General features: G+C 44.9%; 2 protein-coding genes across 3 annotated transcripts in view; one reads left to right on the plus strand and one right to left on the minus strand.

Annotated features, from left to right (window-relative positions):
* Nucleotides 1-3,508, minus strand: part of dmxl1 (Dmx like 1) — a 40,500-nt gene extending 36,992 nt beyond the window's left edge. Inside the window, exons 1-3 of the mRNA XM_083673948.1 lie at nt 3,348-3,508; nt 1,970-2,196; nt 884-1,009 (exon numbers count right to left, since the gene is read on the minus strand). Coding sequence (XP_083530074.1) covers nt 884-1,009; nt 1,970-2,056 — 213 coding nt within the window. The 5' untranslated portion in view covers nt 2,057-2,196; nt 3,348-3,508. The remainder of the gene's footprint in view (nt 1-883; nt 1,010-1,969; nt 2,197-3,347) is intronic.
* Nucleotides 3,509-20,108: 16,600 nt separating this feature from the next.
* sema6a (sema domain, transmembrane domain (TM), and cytoplasmic domain, (semaphorin) 6A) overlaps nt 20,109-23,452 on the plus strand; it is a 94,736-nt gene continuing 91,392 nt past the window's right edge. For both annotated transcript variants that reach the window (XR_014554304.1, XM_083673200.1), the window contains exon 1: nt 20,109-20,341. The gene's annotated coding sequence lies outside the window, so the exon portion shown is untranslated. The remainder of the gene's footprint in view (nt 20,342-23,452) is intronic.

Raw genomic sequence — 23,452 nt, forward strand, 5'->3', positions numbered from 1 at the left:
ATTCGTGCTTGAGTCCTGGTTCCAGCCCTGCAAGCTACTGTCACATCCAGAGGAATTAAACGTCTATGGTTAGGGGCAGAAACACTCCAGCTGCTGTTGCGTCTTCAGATAACACAGGTTCTGTCTGATGAAGTGAATATTCGGGCCGTCAAGAGGACTGGATGTCATGAAGCACTGAGTCACGGTGACTTGCTATTTACTGCAAACAGACTCTGGCTCATTGGACAATTATAGGCTATATCAGGGGAACAATACAACAGATTTTTCCACAATCATATCAGCAAAGGACAAGATATACTGTATTCTTTTTTCTTTACATGTTTTGATGTCTGTGGTCGTTGCGAGTGAAGCAAGCCGAGCTCAGTCACACGGCATATCTCACACACATACTAAAATGTGTGTGTGTGTGTGTGTGTGTGTGTGTGTGTGCACGTGTGTGTGTGTGTGTGCACGTGTGTTCACGTGTGTGTGTGTGTTAGTGACGCATACTAAAATGTGTTGACGGTGAACCAGGACAAGGAGAGCTGAGGCAACAGGTTTCACACAGCATGGCACTACAGTCAAACCTGTTCCTTTAGAATTAACATTACTGTACTTGGTTGTGTGTGTGTATCTCTTGACCTACCCTCCTCTGTGTGTGTGTGTGTGTGTGTGTGTGTGTGTTCTCTCTACCTACCCTCCTGTGTGTGTATGCGTGTGTTTTCTCTATCTACCCTCCTGTGTGTGTATGTGTGTGTGTGTGTGTGTGTGTGTGTGTGTGTGTGTGTGTTCTCTACATGGGTGATTTTGTGACCATCGAAGGTGTCATTTTTATTGGCTAGAGATAGTGAAGAAAGACAGGAAAGTAAAGAGGAGAGGGTGTGTCAGGAGTCGTGTCTCTTACCTGTCCCCCTTGAACAGAGCAGTCCACGCAGCCCACCTGGATGTTGCCATGCTTGGCCCCAGGTATGATCTGCAGCCTCTCAAAGTCGCTGCCCAAAATCACTATGTCACAGCCGGAGGCATAGGCCTATCACATGAGGGCAGGAGGGCAGGAGGAGAGGAGAGGAGAGGAGAGGAGAGGAGAGGAGAGGAGAGGAGAGGAGAGGAGAGGAGAGGAGAGGAGAGGGGACTCCGTTAGGATAATCACAATCAACTGTCATAGGTGCGCATTGCACATTTGCACTCTCTCACACACTATTGCTACCTAATATTGCTACCTATGTTATTGTTTTTATTATTATTATTCCTTTGTTGCACTGTTGAGGAGCTAGCTTTTATTTGGGTCATTGCTAGACACAGAACTGGCTGGACAAGCAGTGGAACTGCTTTAGCTTGTGCCGGTAGATTGAGAGTCATTGTGAGTCACTGGCAACATAAAGTTTCAGCCCTAGGCCTAGGCTATATGATATCTATAGACTTGTTTGTTATAAAATAGCAAATGACAATAAAAGTATCACTAAAATATAACATCTAGAATATGGATCCTATGCATAAATATGTTCGCTGACAGGAGGCAGACTGTCATCCTGAATAAGCACTTTCTACCCTTTACCACACACCAGAGGACAGACACAAAAATAGTCTGATATTGATCGTCTCGGTGAAAGACTCTCTGGGTATAGTATCAGATTCACTCCTCGGGACAGTGAGCAGTGAGAGGAGCTGTATTCACACAGAGCACCAGTCTTCACCAAAGCCCTGAGCGTTTAACTCTCATTGCTTGGGAGTATGATGACAAGACTAAAATGTAGGGCAGGGGGAAGGCTGGTGGAGGCAAAAATCAGAGGCCAGGTTCATTGGAAGGCATGGAATGGAATGAGGAAAACATTTTGATATCATTCCTCATTCCATTGATACCATTTCCTCATTCCATTGATATCATTCCTCATTCCGTTCCATGCATTACAATGATCCCTGCCTCCGATGTCTACCTCCACCAGCCTCCACTGATAGTAGGGAGAGGATGATTAAGGTGGAAATATCTTACCGTGAATGGAACATTGTTTACACTCCCAACAGAAAAACAATTGTCTCCAGGGTTGACAGCCCCTGTGAGGACCTGGTGCAGATTCATGGTCCTCCCTGTCCCCTCGTCTTCCCTCCCTCTCTCTGCCTCACAATATGGTCTGGATCCAGGAAAGGCTCACGAGAAACCAATGCAAGGACATGGTCATTGTGCTGCACATAGAAAGGTCACTAGCATAGCAGTTTTCCCTGTAGGGGTAAAAGAGAAACAAATCGGCACTGTCATCTCAGAGAAAAACAACCTTCAGTGGACAACAAGCAACAGCTGTAGCTGGATAGCTACCTCACCTATCAATCAGCTAATCGAATGTATTTGTATGGCACTTTTTAACAATGACAATTGTCTCAAAAAGTGCTTTTCCAACAAGAACCACACATCCGTCAAACACCATCATCAGAGCCTGATTCAACAGCAGCTCGTTTGAATGGGAACAGGACATGTCAGAGAGCCAACTGGGTCGCACCGCCTTGTCACCACTGATCTGAGAGCCATTGCTAGCTTAGCCAGCTAACCCACTCCACTGTATGTCCACTGTAGATACGCTAGCTAGATCACAAGCTAAACTGTCAACTTATGAAAGCTAACTGGCTAGCTTGCTTCATCAATGCCCCGGCCCTATTGGACCTAGCTATCCATTTATACAATACGTGATTGTAACTGCATGTGTGAGATGTCACTAACTGTTATAGAGATGCGAGGACTGCAGCAACATTTCTAATGTATCTGTCTAGCTGGTAAGCCACGTATTTGGCAGGTCAGGGAGCTAGCTCATGCTAGCCAGCTACAGTAGCGAGCTGACAGCAAAACTGAAGAGCACTCTGTATGACTGATCCACTATGGATTATGACAGTGTTGATAGCTACAGCATACATTCACGTATTTGAACAGCTAGCTAGTAACGAAGCTAGCTAGAAGAAAATGTACATCGCGCTAAGCCTCGATTTACTCTTCATACATATAAAACAAACCTGTGTGAAGATGACAGTTTGGACCGAAGCTAGCTAGCAAACACACAGCGGAGCAAACGTTTCTAAACTGAAAAGAGGTGAGCAAGTTTCGTGTGCCAACTCACGTGACGCCAGCACTCGGAAACGAGATGACAACACAAGCTAGCTGTCAACTGTCAAATTATCGGTTAGCATTGACAAAAAAACGGTTATGATTAAAACCAAACTGTCGAAATATCAAGTACATGTCTTTGACTCCTGGCTCACATTCTGCACTGTGGCTAGCTAGCTAGCTGTCAATAGCAAGCTGTCATTGCTGGCTGTGTTTTCATAATGAGCTAGCTAGGTAGCTAGCCAGGTAGCTAGCTAACGTTTAACCATGTCCAACTTACCCCAATGTTTTTGCTGTCATTCAGGCACCTTGTTGTCCGCCGCTCGTCTTCTTCAAATGATACTATCCAAAGGTTAAAATACTATTCTATACACACGTAACCATTTTACGAAGAGAAAATACTGTGCGCTAAAGAGAAACACCAATGCTCGCTTTTCAGGGTTGCAGAGATGTCATGACTATCTATGCGCAATGCATTGTGGTCACTGTAGTTCTGTCACATCATCGTTATCAATGGTTTGATCAGGCCAAATGATCGATATGTGCAGGTTCCGCTTTCAATACGTCCCCACTGACATTATCTTATGTATCACTTTAGAGTGGACAGCAAATGGAGTAGGCAAATGGATACAACAAGCGAGTTGCAAGAAAGCACACACAAGCCTATCTCCAGTGCATTGTGGATTTAAGTAGTAAACTGAGTTTAGCAACCTTTTTATTTTGGTGAATAGGGTTGACCGACCTTTTCTGCTAGGTCAATGTCTGTTTCATGCATTAGGGTTTACCCACTAATCACTACATCCCCGATTGCCTTTTATTCAGGGGAGGCTGGTGGAGGAAGAAACCAGAGGACGAGCTTATTGTTATGCACGGAATTGTGAAATACGTGTTTGATAACATTCCTCATTCTGTGCCATGCATAACAATGACCCAGTCCCTGTCCTCTCTGTTACTTTCTGGCAAAAGGTACCAGAGCATCCAGTCCAACAGGCTCCAGAACAGTTTCTACCCATAGGCCATAAGACTGCTCAGTTGCTCTGGTTCTTCCCTTTATTTCTATCCTTCTTGTTTCTATGTTCCTGTTTTATTTAAATATCAGTTTTTATTAGGTTTTTACATGTTCTTTATTGACTGCTTGCGAAAACATTAGTTTTGCCTCACATGCTCCAACAAGATAAATGGTACCTGAAACACAATGACACATTTATAACATCAACATATTAAAACACAATGACACATTAATAATGTCAACATATTAAAACACAATGACACATTAATAACATCAATATATTAAAACACACAAGGCACCCAAACACATAAGCACAATCCACAATCCACATTCACATTAGGGGACATTGGTGGAGGTAGAAATTGTAATGCTCATTGTAATGCATGGAATGGAATGAGGAATGGTATCAAACACATGCATTACAGTTTGATACCATTCCTAATTCCATTCCATGCATTACAATGAGCCCATCCTCTGATTTCTACCTCCACCAGCCTCCCCAGGTCCAGTAGCCTAATCTCCTCTGGTTGTTGGCCTGTCTATTAGCATAAGCATTAGCACCAGAGGCGCCTGGTCTGAACTGGTGTTATTCCAGCGTGAATCCCAGGCAGGGATCTTTGATCAACAACCTCGTTTATAAATCACACTTTGTGTTTATGTGTCTGGCATTAATGGCTGCCCTCCCTGTCTGCCTTGTGAAGGGTGACACAGTGGAAGTGAAGGGAGGACATTTCAAGCCCAATTAAGTGGTGCAGGGATAAGTGGGACAGACCGTTGTCCCATGAATAATTAACAGGGTGACATGTCATTGACATTAAGATGGTTTAGGGACATTTTTTTCCACTATCGCAGTTGCTGAAACTGTTGACAGTGGTGGGGGGAACTAGGTCACAATGTGATTAAAGATGCAGTGCATGCCTCATACTAAATATTACAGTGCTGTGGAGTTGACACACAAACACACACACACACACACACACACAAGGGCGTGTGCACGCACACTAACGCACACGCATACACACATGCGCACACACACACACACACACACACACACAAGGGTGTGTACACCACACAAACGCACACACATACACACATGTGCACACACACACACACACACGCACACACACACACACACACACAGGTTTGATCTCGGTGTAAATATGTCACACTGTCACGTGCCATTATCTCTTTGTTTTACCTTTTGAATCAGGCTGTGAAAAGAACTCCCTGGGAAATTATGGAGGGAAATAATGGAGGGATGGGTTTTGGAGGAGCTGCGCCCCTAGTGTAATGTGTCAGACAATCTGCATGAAGCATTACATTTTTTAAATTCTCCCAGGGCTTGATGGTGACTGACTCTTTGTTAGTGAGAGCACAGAGCAGGCTTGTGCAAAAACTAGATTTCACCCAGTATTTTCTGTTTTGCAATGGCAAGGAAGTTCATTAATTTTGCAATCTGAGTACAACAAAGGAGAGAAGAGAGTTTCCTGTTACAGAGATGATTTCAAAGAAACATGGCTCACCTGTCACAGGGCTGTTTTTCATGTTTTCTAGCTGACATGGATGCTACTGTGTGTGTATGTGTGTGTATGTGTGTATGTGTGTGTGTGTGTGTGTGTGTGTGTGTGTGTAAGTTTCTAGTTGACATTGACGCTACCGTACCAGCTGAGCACTTTGAAATGTTGGCTGCCAGCCAATCTTAGGGGTGATGAGGCTGCTACAGTATGACCATGGTGACTGCCCAACAATCTTGATGCTACTGTACCTGTCAGTCACATTGTATCACAGCAGAAGACTTGATAGACACCAGTGGAGGCAGGAGGAGGTAGAAATCGGTGGACTGGCTAATTGTAATGCATGGAAAGGAATAGTACCATTCCTCATTCCAATCCGTCCATTACAATGAGCCTGTCCTCCGATTTCTACCCCCACCAGCCTCCACTGTTATGCATCATACAGTACGAGGAGTAATATTGTTTTATGATTACCTCAAACAATATCTAAAGCATAGCTTGATCTTAGAATGGTCATTGTTGTGTGAACAATAGACCAATGCAGTGACTTATAGGTTTCATGAATAATTATGGTTTGTTTGTATCCAAGCTCTAGAGTTTCCATCAGGGAAGGAGGTAGAAATCGGAGGACGGGCTCATTGTAATGAATACATTTGGAATTGAGTGGTGAAGCTTGTTCTCCAGTCTAAGTAAGTTAATTTAATCTTGTTTAAAGTCAGTGTGTTGCTGGTAGTTTTGCTGTATTTTGCTGTGGCTATCCTGCCTTAAGCTCTGGGACCGAGTTTATGTTGAAAGCTATCTGTTTGAAGCCAATTGCTGTCAATCTCCAGTTGGAGGGCCTGAAACTATTCTGCAAGGTATTTAACTCCTGCTCACCTTGGACCAGGACTAATACATTTGGAATTGAGTGGTGTAGCCTGTTCTCCAGTCTAAAGCGACAGCCTCTGCGACAGCCTGTGCGATAGCCTCCTGACACGAAGACGAAGGAGTCAATCTGTGGAGTCCATCGAGGAAGGCCTGAGAGGAAGGCCAAACTACTAAGTATTTTTATTCTATTAGTTTATTTTTTCACTACTCTGAGTGTATTGAGCGCTACCTACATGTTGTATTGCCCACAAACCCTCTATCTCTATACCGGCAAATATCACAATGTGCTTTCTCCCCATTCCTGTTATTTCATCCCTCAGGAGGACACATCAAAGCTACACCTCCCCTCGCAACCATTCCAATCTAATCTATCCACCATGCTCAACTGACCACAACCTCACTGTCATGGGAGGACTCTGGAACTGCCAGTCAGCGGTCCGGAAAGGAGAGGCTATCTCAGCTTACGCCTGCTTCATGTCCCTCCACTTCCTTGCCCTCACAGAGACATGGATTACACCGGAAAACTCAGCTACTCTCCCTCTCTGATGCCTACTCCTTTTCTCATTCCCCTAGAGTCTCTGGTCGAGGGGGAGGCACAGTATTCCTCATCTCACCTAAATGGTCACATAATGTCCTTCCCCTGTCACATCTTCAAATTCCATGCTGTTTCTGTCACCTCCCCTGTCAAACTTCACATTGTCGTTATCTATCGTCCACCAGGTCAGCTTGGCCACTTCTTAGATGAGATGGATGTCCTTGTCAGCTTCTTCCCTGAGGACGGTACACCGCTCTCACTACTGGGTGACTTCAACATCCAGTCAGAGAAGCTTCACTTGTCTAGAGTACTTGACCTTCTCTCCTCCTTCAGCCTTACCTGTCCCACTCTCCTCCAACTCATAAGGCGGGCAATCAGCTCGACCTTGTCTTCACCAGATCCTCTCATACCTCCAACCTTACTGTTAGCCCTCTTCCAGTTTCTGATCATCATTTTGTATCCTTCTCCCCTCCCCTCAAATCCACCCCCTCCCAGTCAGTCTCTAGCCAGACTGTCCTCTTGTCGCAACCTGCGTACCCTCTCCCTTACCGCTCTCTCTTCCTCTGTCTTATCCTCCCTACCCTCTGTCAAATCCTTCTTCCTTCTATCCACTGATGCAGCCTCCTCCACCCTCCTGCTCACTCTTTCCTCATCCTTCGACTCTCTCTGTCCACTGACCTCAAGGCCAGCACGATCCTCTCCACAGGCTCCTTGGCTGTCTGAAACCATGCAAGCTTGTAGAGTCGGGGTCCGGACAGCTAAGAGGAAATGGAGAAAAACCGGCCTCCCTGATGACCTAAAACCTTATCTCTCTCTCCTCCTCAACTACACCTCATCTGCATCAGCTGCTAAAGCTTCTTAGTACCATTGCAAAATTCAATCCTCTGTCTCTGACCCAAGGAAACTGTTCTCCACATTTTCCTCACTCTTCAACCCAACTCTTCCTCCCTGTCTGTGGATGACTTCGTCACCTACTTTGAAAAGAAGGTTGATGACATTAGCAGCTTCTCTCTACCTCTCGCCAACACTGCTACCTCTCCTCCCAAACCCACTGTGCTACACTCGGTCTCTGGTTTATCTGCTTTTTCCCCCCTCTCCCCCGATGATATTCTAAAACTGGTCACATCCAAGCGGGCAACCACCTGCCCCCTCGATCCTATCCCCTCCCCCTTTCCAATCCATCTCCAAAGACCTCCTTCCATTCCTTACCACCATAATCAATTCCTCTCTATCCACAGGATCTGTCCCAGCTGCCTTTAAGACAGCCAGAGTCAAGCCTCTTTTCAAGAAATCAACTCTTGACCCGTCTGCTATCCATAACTACAGGCCGGTATCCCTTCTCTCCTTCTTATCTAAAACCCTTGAACATGCTGTCTCTAAACAATTGTCTCACTACCTCCTTCAGAACAACCTCCTTGACCCTCACCAATCTGGCTTTAAGGCTGGGCACTCTACTGAGACTGCTCTCCTTGCTGTCATGGAGGCCCTCCACTCTGCTCGAGCTTCTTCCCTCTCATCTGTTGTCATTCTTCTGGACCTGTCTGCTGCATTCGACACAGTAAACCACCCAATTCTTCTCTCCACCCTCTCAGAACTGGGCATCTCTGGCTCTGCACTCTCCTGGCCAATCGCTGTCGTCTCCACGAGCCCTCACCACTGGGGTCCCCCAGTGCTCTGTCCTAGGGCCCTTACTGTTCTCCCTCTATGCCAAATCTCTTGGCTCAGTAATTTCCTCACATGGTTTCTCCTACCACTGCTACGCAGATGACACTCAACTCTTTCTCTCTTTCCCCCCTTCTGACTCACAGGTGGCAACACGTGTCTCTGTGTGTCTTGCAGACATTTCCACTTGGATGTCAGCCCATCCCCTCAAGCTCAACCTTAACAAGACTGATCTGCTCTTCCTCCCGGGGAAAGCCTGCCCTCTTCTCCTCCTCCCAGACAGCCAATAACCTTGGGGTGATCCTTGACAACCACTTATCCTGTGCGGCGAACATCACAGTGACAGCGCTCTCCTGTAGATTCTTACTCTACAACATCAGAAGGATACGTCCATTCCTCAGCAGAGAAGCAGCACAACTCTTGGTCCAGACAATTGTGATCTCTCGCCTTAACTACTGCAACACACTCTTGGCCGGGCTCCCCGCTTCCGCCATCAGGCCTCTGCAGCTCATCCAGAATGCTGCTGCCCGTCTGGTGTTCAATCTCCCCAAATTCTCCCATGTCACCCCCATCCTCCTTTTCCTTCTATCACTGGCTCCCGGTAGCAGCTCGCATCAAATTCAAGACCATGGTGCTTTCCTACTGACTGATGGGTGGATGATGACTGATGGGTGGATGATTCACTTACTTAGACAAATGTATTTGTTGTAAGTCGCTTTGGATAACGGCGTCTGCTAAATGCCATAAATGTAAATGTAATGCATGGATTGAAATGAGGAATGGTATCAAACACGTTCAATACCATTTCTCATTCCATTTCATGTATTACAATGAGGCCGTCCCCCGATTACTACCTCCCTTCCACCAGCCCCCCCCCGGTTTCCATAAACATCTTGCCAAATAAATGAAAGCTACTACATCTAGAACACGGCAGGCCTTTTCCCTTTACATGGATTCACAACTCTCACATCTCTATGTTACATCATCACAACTCACATCTCTATGTTACATCATCACAACTCTCAAATCCTTATGTTGTCGGGTCGTTTCCAATACAAATGTCTGACTAAACAACTAAGCCAAACTACCAAAAGTGTCAAATGTTTTTTGATTGACACCCTAATGACATATGTTCTACCATGATAAAACGAGTAAAGTGTAAAGAAAGAAAGCATAAAAACAGACATCAAACGTATAAACCGGTTGTTTGAGCTCTTGATGTGTTCCTCTGCACATCAAAACATACACAAGAGGGCAGTATTGAAACATGAAAGTAGTGCCGTGAAAGCCTGTCTGCTTGACTGTGGGGAACCGAGCAGCCCGCAGCAGTTGAGCCTTATCCCTTTTCAAAACCAAACTGACACTTAGTTGAATATTCTGTTTGTAACAGAACAAATATAGAATGAAAAAACAAGTTTTGTTTGTGGAAATTGTTTGTAAAGGGGTTTCCAAAGACCACTGGATAAATCTCTAAAAGTTGTAATTTATGTATCATCATACTGTCTGAAGAAACTTCAACAAAACTACAACAGCATATCATATAAGTATTATTAATCAATTTAGAGTTTTCACTGGATTACATACACTAGCATCCATTAACTTTTGAAGGTTGGACTAATGCATTATCCATGACTTTGTATTTTCCCCTTGAAATGTGAGCTCTCTTTGATGTGTTTTATGGTGTTCTTATATCCAGGCTGGACGGGTAATAATGTTGATGTCTTGTGTGAGCTGTAATTACAGGATCAGGGGTAGGAGGGGGCAATGCCAAAACGGGCTCCTAACTCCAGTGTGGCCATCCTTTGATGTTTGGGAGGGGAAAAAAAAGAAAGCCGCATTTCCACCAGAGAATGGCCACAAAGTGACTGAGAGAAGGACATTGAAACCAAACCCATAATGACACATAATAACAAATAAAATAATCGTCCCTTTGAAGAGGGAAGCCATCAACGTTTAGCTGCAATGATCATAAAACTGGGCATGATCTCATTTGGGGGGGAATTAGTTTGCTTTAAACGCCCCTCCGATGCTAAGCTTTACTTTGGCATAAATGTGTGAAAGTGTACTTAAAAAACCAACTGTACTTAGAAAACCAACTGTACTTAGCGGTGTATAAACCTTTCACTCTGCGGCTGCAGTACATTCAGGATGCTTGTGCAGCTGCGCTTTATGATGACTTTCCCTTTGTTATTGCCAATCGTGTCACATCAGGTGACTTTCCAACAAATCTCTCTTCTGTTGTTAGCTCAACACTGTGTCTCCCGCGTTGGCATACTCAGCGAGAGTGAGAGCGTCCTTGCCTGCGTATGCTGTTGAGTCACCTGGCAGTGTGTGTGTGTGTGTGTGTGTGTGTGTGTGTGTGTGTGTGTGTGTGTGTGTGTGTGTGTGTGTGTGTGTGTGTGTGTGTGTGTGCGTTTGCGTGTGCGTGTGCCTGTGTGTGTGTGTGTGTGTGTGTGTGTGTGTGTGTGTGTGTGCGTACGTGTGTGTGCGTGCTGTGCTCTTCAAGTACAGCAGCATCCTGCAAAGGTGACTGGGACTGTGGGAACAATTACACTATGAGGAAGAGGGGGGCAGGAGTGGCAGGATATCCCATCACATTAACTGCACCCTCTTCCTGGTTCCCTTCCCAGCAGCCACTGCAGCATCCAGGAAGAGGTCGCCAGGGGTCAAGCAGCCTCCTCCCTCTGTCATTATCCTTACATCACCTGTCGCTCGCCCAGTCGTCGTTGTGCTGACAACTGAACTTTCTCTCTCTCACAGAGGAGAGAGCTGAGGGGGCTGGGGCCTTGATTTCTCTGTTCTTTTGTGACGTTGGGGACTGTCTGAGTCTCTGTGTCTGGGAGATTGAGACTACGATACTACACTTGGTGCTGCAGGGCTCATACAGACACAGATTAAGCCTAGAATGTTCTCTCGACTGAGATTGTCTATTGTTTCTAATCTATGGGGAGGCTTAATCTCTGTCTGAGACATCAGCCCTATGGGTACCAAGACTGCCACTGTAAGCCAATGCTAGTGGTTATACAACATAATGTTATTTCAGTTGACTATTCATCATGAACAACAATATCATTTGATGTAATGCTATAATGTATGAATCTTGAGTGAGGTCAGCCATCATGTTGAAAATTTGGCAAGTTGCAGTTCTCAGTATGCAAATGAATGTAATCAAGTCTTTTAGTCTGCTGTGCACAGCACAAACATAGCAGCTGCCTCTCCAAGGGCGAGATACATTCACAGTTAACCTCATTTGATTTGGCTTTAACCTCTAAACAAACACTTGGTCTCAAATGGTTTAAAAAGGGAGTTGTAAATTCTGTTTTCCTCATGTTTAATTCCATGGCACTCGATTTTTATACGGCACTGTATGCCAACATTGTGTGAATTTGGAAATACTTTGTTTGTGTTCAGGTGCCTGAGATGGCTGGGTGTCAGTGTTTGTTTTTCTGGCGGTGTTTGTCTCTCCTGTCTCAGAGTACACAGATTCAGCCTTAATGAGGATGGATGAATATTTTTACATGATTTGGAGACAGCTTTTTATATGACCCGCGATGTAAGATTTCATATGAATTTTTGTATCAATTCATACAAATTCAGCGTGAGATCCCGCTGACTAAAACAATATACAATGCTGGCACAAGGGTACCTGAAATCTGGCTGAGAATGAAAGACAGCGCCACGGAGAGAAGTTTGTGATTCCAGTCTTGCTGTAGGTATTCTTGGATCCACACATACACAGCGAAATACATTCTGTCAGTAAAGAGTCAGGGGAGATATAAAAGAAAATTGTGTACATTAAAAATGTTGTAAAGAAAACAGATTATGACAGCATTCAACATTGACAACATTGACCTACTCAGCTGCATAGGAACAAAAACATGCATAACATGAATTGTGAAATAACAACAAAATGTCCTTCAAAAACACTCTTTGTTGTCTGTTTACAGAACATTGGGTGACTATCACCATAAATCTCACCGATAGCCCATTTAAACATCACCAATAGCCCATTTAAACACTCAACATGTATGCTACAACATTATCTAAAATAGATCAAGAAATGGAGGATGCTGTGATGCTGTGTTAAGTGACAATAAGGACAGTCGGTTGAGTTATAGTCGTAGAATGTACCTTTAATGGCATCCATGGGTCCATTACCCCCTCTGATAGTTGGTTATTATCCCTGGTGATTGATGCTGCCTATGCAGACCCTAACCCACAATGACCTACATTGCTTTCATCTGACACATCAATCATTGAGCAGTTCAAAGTAAGGTCTGTCTACACAGGGATGTAGAAAGGCTTCATGGTTGAAGGTTAATCACGGGTGGGTATCATTTTCTGCTCTCCCCTGTTCTGGACTCATTTAGTCAATCAAAACATTAGAATGGTGCATATTGATGTAGGCATACACATACAGTACAGTATGTGTCAGGGGAGGCAGGCGGAGGTAGAAATTGGAGGACGGGCTCATTGTAATGCATGGAATGGAACAATGAATGGTTCCATTCTGGCTCATTGTAATGCACGGAATTCCACACATTACCATGAGCCCGTCCTCCGATTTCTACCTTCACCAGCCTCCTCTGGTATGTGCTACAGATGTCATTGTGTGGAAATGCACAGATTCTAGACCCAAAAAAATCCATGCTTTTCACACCAGCACCAATATTCCTGCGTAGGATGAGGTCATCAAGTAAAAACATCATTCTCAGACCACTAAGAAACTATGAATTACTCAATGGATGATTCAGATGATGAAATATGCAGAGGCTGGGTTGAATGAGTGGACAATAGCAGGCCAACATGGACATACTGTACGCACGTCCACATCTGAGAGGAGAACTGGAATGGCATTGGCTGAAAAATGTATGAGCACTATCGTGTGTGTAAGTAAGTAGTGGGGGGATGACTTATTCAGCAGGGACTGCTCACAGATGTCATTACATCAGCTGGTTCACCCTGAACAGCTAACCTGCTAGGTTGGGGCTGGGGCTGGGGATGGGGCTGGGGCTGAGGCTGGGGCTGGGGCTGAGGCTGAGGCTGGGGATGGGGCTGGGGATGGGGCTGGGGCTGGGGCTGGGGCTGGGGCTGGGGCTGGGGCTGGGGCTGGGGATGGGGATGGGGCTGGGGATGGGGCTAGGGATGGGGCTGAGGCTGGGGCTGGGGCTGGGGCTGGGGCTGGGGCTGGGGCTGGGGCTGGGGATGGGGCTAGGGATGGGGCTGAGGCTGGGGCTGGGGCTGGGGCTGGGGCTGGGGCTGGGGCTGGGGCTGGGGATGGGGATTGGGAAGGGGATGAGGCTGGGGCTGGGGACGGGGCTGGGGCTGGGGACAGGGGCTGGGGACGGGGACGGGGACGGGGACGGGGACGGGGACGGGGACAGGGACGGGGCTGGGGCTGGGGCTAGGGATGGGGCTGGGGCTGGGGCTGGGGCTGGGGCTGGGGCTGGGGCTGGGGCTGGGGCTGGGGTTGGGGCTGGGGCTGGGGCTGGGGATGGGGCTGGGGTTGGGGCTAGGGATGGGGCTGGGATTGGGGCTAGGGATGGGGCTGGGATTGGGGCTAGGGATTGGGCTTTGGCTGGGGATGGGGCTGGGGACGGGGCTGGGGTTGGGGCTAGAGATGGGGCTAGGGATGGGTCTGGGGTTGGGGCTAGGGATGGGGCTGGGGCTAGGGATGGGGCTGGGGATGGAGATGAGGTTGGGGATGGGGATGGGGATGGAGATGACGATGGGGATGGAGATGAGGATGGGGATGGAGATGGAGATGGAGACTCCACAACCCAGGGACTCAGAGAAGACGTACATCTGACGCACTTGGTCCAAAGGAAGGGGCGGGGGAGGTGGGTGGAGGCTAGTTACCCAACAACTGAGGCGGATACTGCCTGTTGTTCTGTTTCTGCATGATGCAGGGCCCACTTTCTAGGGAGAGAGTGAGGAGAGAAGGGAGAGAGAGAGAGAGAGAGAGAGAGAGAGAGGGGAGAGCGAAGGAGAGAGAGAGAGAGAGAGAGAGAGAGGAGAGACAGAAGGAGAGAAGGGAGAGAGAGAGAGTGGAGAGAGAAGGACAGAGACAGAGTCATAGACTTACAGAGAGAGAGAGGGGAGAGAGAGAGAGAGAGAGAGAGAGAGAGAGAGGGAACAAGCGAGGGAACGAGCGAAAGAAAGAAGGACAGACACAGACACAGAGAGAGAGAGAGAGAGAGAGAGAGAGAGAGTGATGATGGCAGCCGTGGGTCCCATCTGAAGCCCCAAACAGCGGCTCTCTAACTGTCACTGCTGATTACAGGGATGCAGTGCAGAAACGCTGACTTATTCATGCCTGTACGTAGACAGGCCTGGCGGTGGAGCCTCCGTCTCTGGCACAGGCTCAAGGTGCAGGGTCTGAGTGGATCTCCTCTACTTCAGCCAAACAGCGTTTTGCCATTATAGGTCACAAGCCTCGCCCGCCTCTCATCTAATATGCTGCGGTAGTTGTCTGTGGCTCACAGGCAGTCACAGTTTCTTTTTTGCGTTCATGTACGTAATGTGCTATAAAGATACAGTTTGATTGATTGATTGATTGATTGATTGAGTTTCATTAATGATAGCCATTCTGTCTCTCAGAGAGCTGTTCTGCAGTAAGTGTAACTACATTCTGAATTGATGAAAAATGTATGAAATAATAATAAATATAATATTGATGGAATACTGATCAAAGCAGTCAGATAACATGCCTCGAAACTGGATCATCCCTTGTTGGTACGGCTCTTTCTGTAGCTGTTTGGTAGATGAATTCAGAGAGAACAATCTGAGTTTATCACTTGAAACACATTTGTCTTATATTTAGAACAGTTTAGCACCCGCAGTGGGTTACCCACAGAGCATCCTGCTAGAATGTAGCAGAATGAGACTGCTTTGTTACCTGCTCTGAATACTATATGAACTCACTTATGGCTTATGGATTAAATAAAAAAAATCTTTAGAATGCTACTCTGTTGCTAAGAGTATAGCAGGCTACATGTTGATGTGAGGAAACAGTTGTTGCGCAATTTTCTCTGAGACCAATTAGCTGGTGTGAAACCGTTCTGTGGCAGAGGGATAGTGTCAGAGGATATGATTCCTCTTCCTCCCGCTCCAGAGCCTGTGTCGTGTCATAATGTGTTCTCTTGTCAGATAGTGTTCGCGATCTGACAAGAAGTCTGTTTTTTAATTATTATTATTATTATTATTATTATTATTATTAATAATAATAATAATAATAATAATAATAATAATAATAATAATAATAATTATATCTAATTAAAATTATTGTAAAATAACAATGATAGTGACTTACATGTATAACACTTGGTTCTCCAAAGCTGGGTTCATGATGACTAATTACAGTTATTGATGATACCATGAATATTAATGTTATGATTCTCAAGGTTTGCAAAGATGATTAATTACTACTTCAATCATGTTATACTCTGGTTCAACACATTTTGTAAATATTATATTATTCATGCACTTTAGATCGGCTGTAGGAATATAATTATGTATTCAAAAGGTATTTAATTTATTAATCTGTAAGACGCTGCTTGCAGATGACATATCATTGATTGCAAGTCAAAAATATTAATTAATTTGAGTGTTAAATTGAGAAATTGCAATAACATCGATTGATGTTCTGAATTAAATAATTTATGTTAAAATATTCTTAAAAATGAATGAAAACACTTGGAATGCAATGGTAACATGCAAGTAAGCCATCATCAATTACGTGTTGCCTTAGAAACCTCTTAAAACCACAACTAATAAAGGGGGAACACTATCTGACACGACACCGGTGCTGTGGTGAATCCTTGATCATCATCCTGTCTCACTGATGTGGCTTCGTCTTCTCTGTTACAAACCACACAAAGGCCTCCTCAGAAGATATGTACAGGGGAGGCTGGTGGAGGTAGAAATCAGAGAACAGGCTCAATGTAATGCATGGAATAGAGTATGAGAATGAGGAATTGTATCAAGCATGTGTGTTTGATACCATTCCTCACTTCATCCCATGCTTTACAATGAGCCCATCCTCCGATTTCTACCTCCACCAGCCTCCCCTGGAAGATATGTACTGTACCTATACCTGGAATGCATAACAAGGCCATTAAGTTTTCCTCTTGTCATTCTCCACAGTTTGTTATGACAGGTTGCATGTCAACTGTAAGCTGACGCCCCCCGTCATGAAATAACACAACAATCTTTTCCAACTACTCAGGAATGATGGAGAGAGTTTACTTTATAGTTGTAATAACAGCTATATATATATAACAGTATATATATATATATATATATATATATACACACACATGTGTGACAACTTATCTAATGAGACGTGACATCAGAGTCCAGTAAATTGCCCCAATATGTGCACGAACATATTAGAAATAAAAACAATCTCTTGGGGCCTGACTGGTGTCTTCAAGTATTCAGGAATGGTACTGTTTATAGAGTTGTAATTACCATTTAATAACGCGAGATAATACAGTTAATTGTCCCAATATGCTCAAAACTCAGACAATGGAAGGCCTACAGTGTATACCCTATGTCATAGCAACTATCTGTTGATGTGAGCGTGACAGGAATCTCAGGTTGTTTGTCTGACACTGCACCTGAGAGGGCCACACACCTCTGCCAGCTGTCTCATCACGGTCCCCAGACAGGTGAGCAATACAGGACTCCACAGACTGGAGAGGAACACAGGAGTCCACAGACAGGTGAGAAACACCACAGACAGGTGAGCAACACCACAGACAGGTGAGAAACACCACAGACAGGTGAGCAATACAGGACTCCACAGATAGGTAAGGAACACAGGACTCCACAGACAGGTGAGAAACACGACAGACAGGTGAGGAGCACCACAGACAGATGACGAACAGGACAGACAGGTGAGCAGCGGGACAGACAGGTGAGGAACACAAGACTCACAGACAGGTGATCAACAGGACAGACAGGTGATCAACAGGACAGACAGGTGAGCAGCACTACAGACAGGTGAGCAGCAGGACAGACAGGTGAGCAGTAGGACAGACAGGTCTCCTTAATGCTCCAGTAACAGACAGGAATGCTGCTCCACACACAAGTCCAAACTTAAATCACACCACAGCCAGGGCTTCCTATTACCAACATCATGATTTAGAGCAACAATACAGGTAACTTCAGAACACGGCTGAGACCCAACCAGGGGAGGCTGGTGGAGGTAGAAATCGGAGAACGGGGCCATTGTAATGCATGGAATGGAGTTAGGAATGGTATCAAACACACACGTGTATCTCATATCTCATTCCATTCCATGCATTATAATGAGCTCTGTCCTCCAATTTCTACCTCCACAAGCCTCCCCTGGACCCAACCCTGGCCCAACACACTCTGACTCATCCTCGTTACCCTGTGCACCGTCTCAGCTGTGATCTGATGCACTATTTCACATATATACTGTCTGTCTCACACGGGGAAGGTTAATACGCCGGGGACAACTTCATCTCCTCGCCGTGATAAGCTCTGACACGAACATATTTCAAGAGTTAAAGCTTTTCCCCAAGTACGGCGTATCCTAATATTGAGTATGCTGATTCATAGGCCCTCTTGCTAGCCACCCACGCTAAACAACCGTTACACATCAAAGTGATCGGAGCTAGCAGGAGTGGAGCTACTATATAGTTTGTTTTGGTTTGATTTGTATTACAGAACCGGTGATATCATTGGTACGGTACTGTATATATCTTCCATACAGATGTAAAGTAGCATAGCCTACTGTACTATACAATTACTCTCTAATGATACAGTCACTGGCAGCTATTATGTAGCCTACAATACTGAAAAGCATAATTACTGGTGGTGTGGACTACTATGTCATTAAGACCGTATCGGATCGTGTTATGATAGTAATAACCTGGTCGACTCTTCCGAGAGTAAAAAAGCATAGCATAATTACGTGCCCTCAATAGTCCAGAGTGCAATAGTCAATTAAATTGAGTCATTATTATCTGATTTATTTAAAAACACATGGCACAGCAACTTAAAGGAGACAACAGCATGCATGGACACGTTTATCTGGGATAATAGTTCATAAGCTTTATTATGGATAACGAAATGTAGGCTACCTCATCATAAGAGTACCTTAGCGTAACCAACTCAGTGCAGGCAAAGCATGTTTTTATTGAATTTTTTTTGGTTTTGTTTTGTATTGATCTTATGAAGCGCACTGTGTTGCATCTGTGTATGAAATGTGCTTACATAAAGTTTGATTTGATTCACCTTCACTACAGACCATCCCTCATCTTTTCAGAACTCAGGCTGCCTAATTGTGTAGCAGTGGGTTTGTGACAAATCGAAGAGGCAGATTTAACAGGATGATGAATGAGGAAAAGGGGGCTACGGCGCTAGTTTACTTTTCTGGACTAGAGCCATGTATTTGGCAGCCTTATAGGTTATTTAATTATTTAATGCTCCGTAGTAGCATACATCGCTTTAAATCATCCGGAGATGTCACTCTGGGACACAGTTCATGCTAGCACAGGTGGCCTGTTCTTACATAGAGCAAACACATCCGAGTATGGGAGCCTAATGGCTAAAAAGACAGTCCTGGCCCCAGTAGTGTCTTCGCCACAGATGTCAAGTGTGTATATCTTGCCCGTGGACTTGTCAGAGAGGGCTATACAATAAATATGTGTTTAATACATAAAAGACAAGACTCCAACAAAAAAATAAACTGTTGCTAAAACTTCCATCCCGATACATTTCTTGTTGTCTATTCTGAATCTGATCCAAACTGATTTTCTGCTAGGTTGAACCCGACCGAGGGGCGATGACAGCCCGTGCGCCGGTAGAGGACGGGACCACCGGGGAAGGGTCTCCCATGGATGGAGACAAGAGAGCCTTTGAACCTGGCTGCATTCCGTTTCGCAACGGCCCGGCCGGGCGCAAAATACGCACAAAGCAATTGGGGTAACATGCCGTAACTGCCGGCATCATTAATTGTCCCCACGAAATTGTTTCCGACAATTCACATGGAAACTAAGCTAGACACGTCGGCTGCTTTTAGGCGAATAAACCAGTATTGTATCGATAACCTATCGTACAATAATGCAAGAGACTCAATGTGAATATTTTCATATCCACGCTATTAATAGGAAACGGACCTAATCTTTTTTTTTCAACATGTGTTTTCATGAAATGCCGGAGTAGAATCTAGAATTACAGTTGTTGTCCATAAGTGGCACCCGCTGAAACAAAAGATCCTATTCCGCTAAAAGAGCTTAGCTCCTCCCCGTGTGTGGCGGGTGACAGCTGGGGAGAAGGCTTCATCTCCAAATAGGATGACCAGCAGCTTCTGTGGAGCGGACTGAGTTCGGTCGATTCGGAACGCTCCATTGTTAGTTCTTTGGACGCCAGGTTTGTCGGTACCGTTCAGTTTTCGTCAAGGAGTTGTTGTTGTTTTTTAACCGGTGGGTTTTCAAGTGGATTTCGAGATGGATATTCCGATTTGAAGACGTTGTGCTCGAGCGCGGCATGTAAGAAAAGAAGAAGCTGAAGAGGTTTTTAGAAAAGTAGCGCTCGCATTGTTATTCTGAAATGACCACTGTCTGAACTGCTTTCTGAACGATATCTGAAATGGATTATTAAAAAGACGGCCGAGATATTTTCCCCAAGGCATATCCATTCATGAGCTGAAGGTAATACACTTGTATTTCTTATTTAACTTTATGTGTGCAGATAACAGTATTTATGTGCAGGCTTGTTTTCTCAATCACTGCTTTCAACGACAAGTGCACAAGCTGCCCCACGCCACTTCGGCAACTTTTGCATGATTCTCCGTATTCCTGTGAAACTGACATTTATTACGTAGCAATTAAATTAAAGTGTCGTAATTTATTATAACGGGGATAGCTATTTTCTGGCCAAGCAGCCCACAGAATGTTGCCACTATAACATTTCTATGCGCGTACTGTATTCTCTCTCGCACTGAAGGTCTATGGACATACTGTAGAATTTTGAAGTGTGCTGTTAATCTTCTGATTGTATTATAGGCTACGGTCGGCCGCCCTACCATTTATGAAGGTGGTTACACTGTAAGCCTTTCATTTTCTCAGTCAGATCTGGGGTTGAAATATGAAATAGTGCGCTGGGAACTTACAAGAGTCGGCTATACTCTCGTTTAGACGGTTCGCTCTTTTCCCCTCGTTCGGCCCTTCACGGCAGCGCGATATATCGGGATTATCTCCCATGTAGGCTTCAATACAGAGGACACTTGGATCCTCTGTGTTGCGCTGTTTACACATCATATAACCCTACCATCACCTGTATTGTGTTTATTTCTAGGCGGAAAATAATGTTTAATTAATGCAGGTAATAAGGCATTTATATGGTATTTATTACTGTTCATTCATACTGCAGTAGGCTAATCAATCGCCAACAAAGGTGATCATTAGTGTAAGTGTTGTTATTGTTTTTGTTTAATTTTGTTCCGCTTTTTATTTTTTAGTGGCAATTGTGCTCATCTGATTTTAGACTGAAATCAGTCAACTTTAAACATAGCTCTTGTTACATCACATCCATCAATATGTCTTTGGCTCTGTCAATCTGACGTGCGTGCAGACACACACACACACACACACACACACGCACACGCACACGCACACGCACACACACGCACACACAATCACAGGGATGTTTGCCGCTGGTTGGAGCGACTCTGTGTCTGCGCAGGCCAGGGTGTGTTCAGTGATGTGTGGCTCAGGGCCATTTCAGCGCCGGTCAGCGTCCTAATAGGTCCATTTGGCCCGGAAGATAAAATACGTCTCTCTTTGATGTGTGTCTCCTTTACAGAAAGGCTACTGTTGGAACAACCATATGATGTCCCAGTGAATACAGTGGCTGTGTTGCTCCCGCACAATCCCCCTGTTAGATGGGCCACATGCTGTAGGCCCCGTAAGCCCCATGCAGAGACGCTGCCAACACCTCAGCCCCGGCAGCCTTGTCCCTCCCTCCCTCCCTCCCTCCCTCCCTCCCACCCTCCATCCTCTCCTCTATGGATGAGCTTGTGTTTGTGAGGGATATTTAGCCAAGGATAAGAAGAGATCTTTCTGTTCAACATGGTTTACAATGAGGTGGGTGTTGGTATCAACACTAGGAATAGAGCTAGAAGGCTGCAAGCACAACATGTTACTCATCATCTGATTTTTTTTTTTTTTTTTAACAGTAACGCAAACATGGTATTTTAGGAAAATGTGTTCTATTGTATCAACATTCTATTTTTGTAGTGGGATGGTCTTGTACAAACACAATGATGGGAAAACAAAGGGTTGTATAACCTATGTTTCATAAAATCACTGGAAATATATTTGATATGCTTCCATTCTTTGCGTATCCACCACCCCAGTGGAGTCAAGGTGTGACCGTTATATTGAGATGAGATTCTGTAGATGGATACAAGAGTGGGTATTGTAAACGTAATAATTCAGATCTTTTCGTGTAGCAAACTACAATACCGCCACAACCGATTCAAAAATAGTCCTGGGGCCATTTTGAAACATCTGACAAGCCAACAGCTCCACTGTTTTACACAACACAAACTAAAGCTAATCCTGCCACTGACACACGCAGATACGGTTACACGTGAATCACTGGCTGATTACCTTTGTGACAGCAGCCCCCGTCTCCCTCTCGGTGCCGAATGGAGCACGAAACACAGGACAGATCAACATGCATTGTGTTGAGCCTCTATTCGGAGCATTGCTCTGTGGGGTATTTGATCTCAACAATAACGATGAGGTGGGCTTTATGTGTGACTGATGTGGATTTGTCACACTGGTGTGCTTGGCTAGGCTGCCGCGCGGCGTGCAGGGGTGCAGCTTGCTATTTACATTTGTCAGTCAAGGACAGAGAGATGCGCTGCTGCTGCCGCTTCTGTTGGCGCTGAATAATTGATAAATGGCTCGCCTTATTGCCTATGTAAAATGAATTGGCACTCAATTACTGTACGCAAAGCGGAGTCGGTGTTGAGCGTTGGTTCACGTTCAGTGTCAATACTGAACTGTACGTCCAACGGATTTGTGTATTTATGCATATTTCATGATTGCATGTTTTATTGATGAGTGTACAGGATGTGTGTTGAGGAGGGTTTGTCAACAATTAGAGTCTTTGAGAGAATTAAGATCCTCGCATGCATCCAAATCCCGTTTATTTACAGTTAACCCGTTTTGAAATGGTAGCTACAGTTCTCAAGAATTCAAATCCCTTAATTACGCCGCCCTCAATCAGAATAACAACAAAAGAAAACAGCTTTTGTTGCATTTAAGCAGGGCTCGGCCTTTACGGTAGTCCATTAATCTTAATCAGATTAATCACATACACCTACAGTACTGTGTATTTAAAAAGTAATTATCGTGTCTAGACATGGATAGGTTTCATGCTCTAAATAAACAGGTGTTGCTGTTGAGGTGAATGAAGTACCTCCTCCATAGAAACAGAAGGAGTAGAACAGACGTGGTCCATCAGACCATGGCAATTTGGCTGGTACACCAAAAGATGGCCGACATGGAATTCTAATACATAATTGCCATGGTAATCATTGTTATTGTTAATGCATGGGTCAACACACACAGAGAAGCTAAACATTCAGAGGCGGCACCATAGCAACCAAGCATCATTTGACTGAACATTCCAATGTCAGTTGAGTTTTAGTTGGTTGTTAATAAAGCTGTAAACCAAAACTTCCAAATGGTGCACCAAAAGATGGCCGCTGGTTCCACCGTTCTCCTCATTCTATTCCTGGTGTCTTCTCT

Source organism: Argentina silus (genome assembly GCF_951799395.1).
Source record: "Argentina silus genome assembly, chromosome: 7".
Lineage (NCBI taxonomy): Eukaryota > Metazoa > Chordata > Actinopteri > Argentiniformes > Argentinidae > Argentina > Argentina silus.